We start from the raw sequence: 8,251 nt of genomic DNA on the forward strand, positions 1-8,251 counted from the left end.
GACTTAAATTAACTTGGATAGTTTTATGCTTACACAGCAGCAGGATCAGTGCAGAATTAGGAGTGAACAGCAGCCCCTTGGCCAGAAGCAGTGAGTTATGAACTGAACATTCAGCTTTCAGCATCTCCTTCCCCGGGTGCATTGGGGTCCTGGGGGTAGCAAACAGCTCTACTCAGCCACAACTCGGAGCCTGACCTTACCTGTTCTGCCAGAGCAGCAAACAAGGAGTCCAGCACAGCTGGACACTGTTCCAGTAGCTGCTGGTTGGATACACAACCCCTGGCTCCAGCTGTGAGGTTGTTTTTTGTTATCCTACAAAAGCTTTATTCAGTTATATACAAAACAGGGTGCTCTGCTACTGCGGATCCTCGCCGTGGTCTGACTGCTGCTCCTCCTCTTCCTCTCCTTTGTGTTTTTCCAGTTTTGCCATGAGCTCTGAAAAACAGGAACAGGCAGGATGAGGTGACAGGTGCAGGGGCTGTCCCACACCAAAGCCAGGTCCTGTGAACACCCAGAACCAGGGCAGCTACCGAAGATCCTTCGCCTGCAGAGGCTCAGCTCAGAGGGTATCCAGTGTTGGCTGAGTCCAGGCACGAGCTGGACAGTCACTCCATCACTGCCTTACTGATGGGACAAGCTGCTCCCCTGGCACATCCCCCTTCCCTCTCCAGAACTCACTCCCTGAATTTCCACGGCAAGCACAGACCCTCATTTTGCACCCACTGAGCCTCCCAGGCCATGATTTAATATCTCCTGGCAGTAATAAAGCTCTGCTGGCAGCCAAGAGCTCTCAGCTCCAGGGCCAGGCCCAGCACCAAGAAGATCCATCAGGAGCTGGTGCCTTTGCTGTTCTGGAAGGTCTCTCCCCAGGGGTGTGTTACCTTTTGCTGGGTTGAAGACCCCGTTGGTTTGCTTGTCACAGACGTAGCAGCGCTGGGATTTGCGATAGTGCTGGAGGGCACAGCTCTCACAGAAGTAGTGCCTACACCTGCAGGGAGACACAGGGCTCACTGCAAGGCACCAAACACAACCACTGTGGTCTGCAGGCAAAAATTAGACTGCTGGTCCCCAGGGGAAGCAAAAGTGAGCTGCAGGCAGAGCTTCCCCTGCATCCCTGTCCCAGTGAAGGTGTTTTGGCACTGCTTCACTGATGCAGAGTGACAGCACAGAGCCACCAGTGACCTCTTCTGACACAGGTACCAGGACAGCCAGCAGTGTGGGAGAGGGCTGCCCTCAGCCTCCTCCTCCTCACCAAGCTCTTGGCTTCCCCATTCTCCCATTTCTCTGCTCAGGCAGTGCAGTGTGCCATTCCAGGAGGAATGAAGGCGTGACAAAATCCCAAGATTGAGGGGAAAAGTTATGTAATGAGTCAGCATCTGTGAAAATCTAAGAAGTGCCTGAACGAGGGCTTGAGATCCCTTCCAAGGGGATGCTCCAGATGCAGCTATGAGGCTCCCTGCTTCTCAGAGGACTTCCCCACCCACCAGAAAGCCATGGCAGACAACAAGCAGGTTCCACCCACAGCCTGTGGGCAGTGTTTGTCTCAACAGTGAACGACTCATGAGCTGAATCCACAGCAGACATGTAGCTCCTCATGCCAAACCACCACTCACTTGGTGACCACAGGGTTCTTGAAGGAACTTCTGCAGATGAAGCATTTGAAAGGCATGTCCTCCTCATCACTGCTCACCTCGTAGTTCTCCTCGTCTGCAGAAGAGAGAGTGAACCAGACCAGAGCAAGAGCAGCCAGCCCAGCCCATGTGTGGGGCATGAAATATTAAATATGAGGAGAGCACAGCAGGTGGGATTGAATCTGTGCTGGAAACAACGGAGCTCTGGCATCTGGGTGTTGCTGATGTCAGTAACACATGTGGGCCTGGGCTATAATTAGGGCTAATGAGCCAGCAGGCCTGTTGCTCATCTCACAAGAGCAAATTCCTTTCTACCTCACCCACTCACTGCTATAAAGAGAAACATCCTCCAGCCCCCTCATGTTTTTTAGACTTTCTTCCAAACCAGCTGCCACCAAAACTCTGGCTCCAACTGAACAGAGAACACCCTCTTCCCCTTGAGCTGCACAGCAACGCTCACGAACCCTGGGCCACAGCTATGGGCACTGAGTGAGAAAACCTGATGTGCCCAGGGAAGGGTCACAGCTCCTGGGCATCCGTGGGACAGATGGTCCCATCTCTCCAGCTCCACAGACCCACACAACAGCAGGGCTCTCCTGTCAGAGCGACGGGAAATCACCCTCTGGAGTGGAGTCACTGGTGGTCCAAAAGCAGCAGCTCTAAGCTTATCTTGCAGCAGGGAGTTCCACAGCTTTGGAATAAAGAGCCCTTTGCTGTCTCACACTGCACACACCAGGGGTTGGATTAATACTAGACCGAAATCCATGATGAGAGGCAGGAAGTGGTGGCCTCCTCCCCCAGAGGGGCCGTACCGTTGACCCCGTAGCGCCCCTCGTCCAGCTCCCGCTCGATCTGCCAGCCGTGCTTGTAGTCCGAGCGGTCGTGCAGGAACTTGCAGCTGTCTGAGGAGCACAAGGAAAAGAGGAATCAACAGCCAGGCTGGGAGGGCACAGTGTTACCAGCACGTTCATTCCTGAGCTTTGCCCAGCAGGTGAAATTTGGTTGCTCCCCACTCCAGGGCAGTGCCAAACTCCTGGAGCAGGTACAGGATCCCTCAGTGTTGACAGGCTGGGAGGATCATTCTCCCTGTGCCACAGGGACAGTGCCAGCAGTTAATACAGGTGGGAAGCGGGATAAGGAACAGGAAATCCCATCCCTCCCATGGCCTCAGTGGGCCCACACACCTGTGGGAATGTGGGTCAGTGAGACATCCCAAGGGTCCCTCCCAGGACTCCCATAATCCCTAATTAGAGGCCCTGGGCTTTCAGGAGGGCCAGCACAAATGACAAGAACGTTCCATGAACAGCTCTGCACCAGCATCACACCCCAGCCCTGCACAGAAGTGCCTGTAAATCAGTCTCAGCATCACAAAAGGGGATCAGAGCTGCACTGGATCCCTTTGCAGACCTGGTGCATCACTGTTTCAGCTGCAGGGACGATCCACTCACCCCCAAAGCCACAGAACCCCGTCTCTTTGTAGTCCTTGCAGATGTCAGGCTGGTAGTCCCATCGCACCGTGGCCCGAAGGTGCTCTGGAGCACGGATGGGGCCTTTCCTGAAAGGGGGGAGAGGGCTCAGGGTGCCTGCACAGCACCCCTGGAGCAGGGCCTGGCCAGAACCAGGCACCAGCCCTGTCAGACAAACAGAAACCGGCAGTGACAGCAGAGTTCAAGTCCCAAACAGGTGCCTTTGGGATGGTCCCAGTTCCCCAAGGCTCGTCCCAACCCACCTGACCATTCCCGAGGAGGCGTTTCCCATGGACGTGTCCTTGGGCTTCACGTACTTCTGGTAGTTGTTAATGCCACGGTAAATTTTATCATCTTCCTTTCCTCTCAGCTCCTGGGAGAGCAAGAAGAGGTGATTAGGATCAGGAAAGCTTCATGACAAGTTAGCTGTCACCACTCTGATACCAGCCTCCCTTCCTACCCTGCCCTCCTTGACACCAAGATGCCAACAAAGCCACAGAATTCCCCTATTTGCAAGGGTTGCACTCTTGGTTTTTCAAGTTTCCAGGGAAGTAGAGACTCCAACTCTTGCTGGTGTGCAGAAGGGGATGAGTAAAGCACAGGCACTCCTGCTGCAGAGCACCAGCTCCTCAGAGCAAGGCTGACTCACCTCCTGGATTTTCTGGCTGCGCTCGAAGATGGCCTGGGCGTCCTTCTCCTTCTCCGTGTCCAGTTCATACACTGCTGTGGCTCCCATGTCTTCTGGGCCAACAGGTTTCTGAAAAGCAAGGAAAACTTGTGACAAGAGTGGAGGGAAAACCTGGACAAGGCAGGGAGCTCCCTGGCTACCTGAAGGGTTGGCAAAGAGCAAGAACTGGACACACCTGATTTACCTTCTGTCACAGTTTCTGCCATCCCTTGGCACTGCCAGGGAGAATCCCCCATGGGCTGGAGGCCGATTCCCCACTGCTCCCAAATTTTAGGCTGCAGTCAGGAAACACTTGGCCTTATTTTACTCCTGCACACTCAGTCCCAGCTCAGCTGGAAGCTGCACTCAGGTCTCCCACGTCCAACACTTCAACCACGGGACCCTCCTGCCCACACACGGGATGTCACATCTGAACTTCTGACCTAGCTGGGGGTGGCCAAAATTCGGTTTTAACACAGTGATCTGGTTTAGAGTCCTCTGTAATGGACTGAACAGACACCTCTTCCTAGGTTTTATCAGATCTTCAGGAACAGCTGCACAGAAACCAAAGAATAATTACAGCCAGCCTCAATTAAACACAAATCCAACTTGGGTGCCAGAAGCTTCTGGAGACCAAAGCTGTCACCTCCTCCTGTCCCTTCCCATGCTCTCCAGCAAGGAGGGCAAACAAAGAGCCCTTTGGGAGCAGCTTAAAGCAGTGAATAATCACAGCACGAGGTTATTTTCATATTTGTCTCTAATGTGACAAGGAGACCTCAGTCTGACCCTGAGCTTTGCCTGAGGACAGCCAGGAATTATTCCCATTTACACAGAGAACACACAGTAAGGAACCAGCTCTGAAGAGGAACATATGTGGATATCTTCTTCTAATCCTACTGATATCCTGCCCAGGCTGATACTGATGGGCAAAACGTCACTGGATCAAGAGGGAACTAAGAGTAAAACCTATTGGGGAGAGCAATTTGAGCTGTGCCCAAACTTCAAAGCTGATTTCTCTCCAGCCCAGCTGTTACCAGGACATGCCACCCATCAACCCCAAGAAACCAATGACCTCTGCAGCTTTCACTCCATCAGGAATCACAGGGACAAAGACAGGAGCACCTTCTAAGTCACCTCGAATTCCTTGGGAAGGAAGGTGGTCCCACACTGAAAACACAAACCCAGCAGTTGGGCAAAGCTGATCCAAGTGCTCCCTCTCCTGAAAAATCTGTGCAGTGTTGGGCAAGTCCAGTTGGAAAGGGACAGGCCAACCCTTGATGGCCCCCAGTGGAAGGAGGGACTATCAGAATAAACCCAGCACAAGGTGCTTGGCTGCTGAGACACGGGGGTGCATCCATAGATAAACAAGAGGGAATGGCTGCTCCCACACTCACAAATCCTCTCTCTCAAGTGTGGGATCCGCAGTCCCACCGAGGTGACAGCCCAGCCCCCCTGCTGCCCGTCCTTACCGCCGACCTGGTGGATTTGTAGGTGACCCCGATGTCCTTGGCAGGGTCCTCGTCCTCACTGCTGCTCGGGGCGTACTCCGGCCTCTCCCTGGTGCACCTCCGGGTCTGAGGGGCGGCAGGGCAGGGATTGGGGGTGGAAGGGCCCAGCACTGGCCCTGGCTGGAGCCTGGCAGGCCCTGGAGTGCCCCCTGGGCGCTCCCCTTACCTTCTGGATCATGGGGTTGGGGGTCTCCCGCCGCCGCTCCTTCCTCACCACCGTGCTGCCCTCCTCCCCGCTGCTCTCTGCGGGGACAGCCCGGCCTGACGCTCTGCCGGGGGCAGGCCCGAGGCAGCCTCCCCCCGGGGACAGCCGCGGGAGGCCAGAGGAACCTTCCCCCCGGGGCAGAGCCCTTCACCCCCCATGGCACCGGGAAGGGTCACAGAACCACACAGAATAAACACCCTCAGCTGGGAGGGACCCACAAGGACCGTCCAGTCCAACCCGCGGCCCTGCCCAGGATACCCCAACAATCCCCCCCTGTCCCTCAGAGCGTTGTCCAAACCCTCCTGGAGCTCTGGCAGCCTTGGGGCCGTGCCCACTGCCCTGGGGAGCCTGGTCAGTGCCAACCACCCTCTGGGGGAAGAACCTTTCCCTGAGATCCAGCCTGACCCTCCCCTAGCACAGCTCCAGGGGTCCTTCCCGCCCTGTACCACACGGACACAGGCTGAGGAGGGCGGCCAGGCCCCTCCGTGTGGGCAGCGCTGGGGGCGGCACCAGGCCCTGCCTCGCCTCCACAGCGCACCGGCCCTGCGCGGCCCGGCTTCCCGCGCCCCCGGGGTGCCCCCAGCCCTCACCCTGCTCCTGGTCGCTGCTGGGCCGTTTCCGCCGGCCCCTGCCCGCGGCCCGGCCCCGCTTCTTGAACAAGAAGCTGCAGACGCCGCTCTCCTCCGCCATCTTGTGCCGCCGACACTGCGGGGCGGCGGATAGAGCGGCACGGGGGCGGCCGGCGCGGGCAGCGCCCCCTGCGGGCCTGGAGGGCTGAGCGCCCCGGGCTGCGCCAGGCTGGGCCGGGGGTCCCCGGGGGTCCCTGGGCCGCTCCCCGACCCCGATCCCCGATCCCGACCCCAATCCCGATCCCTCCTTCCGTCCCCCCCTGCTCCTTCCCGCGGCCCCCGAGCCCGGCAGCGGGGGCGGTTTCCGCGTTTCCCCGAGGGCCCGGCGGGTTTCCATGGCAACGGGGACGCCGCTGGGTCCCAGCGCCCCCCGGACCCCCCGGGTGGGCACGGGAGGGACCCCGGACCGCGGGGCTGCACAGGGTGTGTGCCCCGGCCCGGCCCTGTGCCCCGCGGGGTGTGAGTGTGCACGTGTGTGTGTGAAGTGTTTGTGTGTGTGTGTGTGTGTACATGTGTATGTACATGTGTGTGTACATGTGTGTGTACACATATGTCCGTGTGTGAGTACATATGTACCTGTGTGTACATGTGTATATGTACATATGTACACGTGTGTGTACACCTGAGTGTGTGTGTGTGCACACGTGTGTGTACATGTGTGTTTGCACGTGTTTGTGTACGTGTGTGTGTGTACATAAGTACAGGTGTACGTGTGTGTGTGTGCATACGTGTGTCCATGGGCATGGGTGTGCATGTGTGTGTGCACATGTGTATGCACGTGTGTGAATGTGCAAGAGCCTGCCAGCATGTGCACGTGGGTGTGCATGTGCATGTGTGTGAGAGCGCACACACATGTACATGCATGTGCACATGCATGCATTCCAGCATGTGCACGTGTGTGCATTTGTGCACTAGTGTGCACAGGTGTGTGGGCAGGGACATGTGTGTGCATGTGGACACAGGTGTGAGAGGGCACGAGCATGGCAGTGTGTGCATGTGAGCACATGTGTGTGTGCATGTGTGCTCGTGTGTGTGTGTGCACATGTGAGACAGCATGAGCATGCCAGCCTGTGCATATGTGTGTGTGTGCTTGTGTGTGCATTAGTGTGCACAGGTGTGTGTGTGCCAGCACGTGCATGTGTGGCTATGGCTGTGCACTGCATGTGTGTGCATGTGTGTGAGACGCATGAGCCTGCCAGCGTGGGCATGTGTGCATGTGTGTGTGTGTTTGTGCGTGCGTGTGCAAGATGTCTGGTCATGGGCATGTGTGAGATGCATGAGCCTGCCAGCATGGGCATGTGTGTGCATGTGTACATGTGTATGTCTGTTGGGGTGTGTGCACATGTGTGAACACGTGTGAGAGGGCACGAGCACCCCAGTGTGTGCATGTGGGCATGTGTGTGTGAACATGTGTGTGTGAACATGTGTGAGAGGGCACGAGCACCCCAGTGTGTGCATGTGGATGTGTGTGTGTGGTGTGTGCACAGCTGTGTGGCCATGGCACGTGTGTGTGTGTGAGCACACGTGTGCCCCTGCAGCGTCTCTCTCCGCACAAGGGCCCTGGTGCTGGGGAGCCCCCGGGCCGTGGGCTCAGGCCCCAGCTCAGCACCCCCTCAGCAGGTGCCAGGATGAGTCCCCAGCCCTGTCCTCCCTCAGACCCCCTCCCGAGGCTCAGGGAGTCTCACCCGGCCTGAGATGGGATCCTTTGCCCGTGTCCGTGCCCAGAGCCCGGGCAGCCCGTGGGTGCTGTGCTTGTTCCCTTCCCACACACCCACCCTCGTTTTGGGAAAAAAGAGACCCCCTGGACGCTCTTCTCCTCCCCACGTCCTTCTGGTCTCCACTGCCTGCTCTGTGTGACCATCTGGGCCGGGATCTGCTCGGCAGCAGCTGATTTTCCATGGAGTGGAATCCCTCCTTTATTTGCACTTGGTGACAGGGAGCCTCTTCAGCACAGATGCTATTTGGGCAATGCAGAGTGGCAGACGTGGTAAATCATATCACTGCTGTCTCCTTGTCCGGTAAACACTTCCATAAAATCCTTGATTGTGTTTTTTTGTACAGGGAGTTAGAGGCAGATTGCACACAAAGCACCTGGCTCTGCCTCTGGGCTCAGACTTTGGGCCACCTCCAGCCGGCGTTTGGCTC

The 8,251-nt window shown here is 57.0% G+C and overlaps 1 protein-coding gene across 1 annotated transcript; it reads right to left on the minus strand.

Annotated features, from left to right (window-relative positions):
• Positions 1–292: 292 nt before the first annotated feature.
• Positions 293–6,234, minus strand: LOC135402742 (E3 ubiquitin-protein ligase RNF113A-like). Its single transcript, XM_064636193.1, has 10 exons — positions 6,068–6,234; positions 5,439–5,515; positions 5,234–5,338; positions 3,747–3,854; positions 3,361–3,470; positions 3,080–3,186; positions 2,444–2,533; positions 1,614–1,707; positions 882–988; positions 293–435 (listed from the first exon to the last, which is right to left on the minus strand). Exons 1-10 carry the CDS (start codon positions 6,165–6,167, stop codon positions 356–358), a joined length of 978 nt encoding a protein of 325 aa, XP_064492263.1. The 5' UTR covers positions 6,168–6,234; the 3' UTR covers positions 293–355.
• Positions 6,235–8,251: the final 2,017 nt, after the last annotated feature.

Source organism: Pseudopipra pipra, chromosome 26, assembly GCF_036250125.1.
Source record: "Pseudopipra pipra isolate bDixPip1 chromosome 26, bDixPip1.hap1, whole genome shotgun sequence".
NCBI lineage: Eukaryota > Metazoa > Chordata > Aves > Passeriformes > Pipridae > Pseudopipra > Pseudopipra pipra.

Coding starts and splice junctions, on each gene's coding strand:
- LOC135402742 (XM_064636193.1), bottom strand. CDS start 6,167: ATGGCGGAGGAGAGCGGCGTCTGCAGCTTCTTGTTCAAGAAGCGGGGC. Junction 3,855..5,233: donor ACAAATCCACCAGGTCGGCG/GTAAGGACGGGC, acceptor CTTGCTTTTCAG/AAACCTGTTGGCCCAGAAGA. Junction 436..881: donor GGTCTTCAACCCAGCAAAAG/GTAACACACCCC, acceptor CCTGTTTTTCAG/AGCTCATGGCAAAACTGGAA.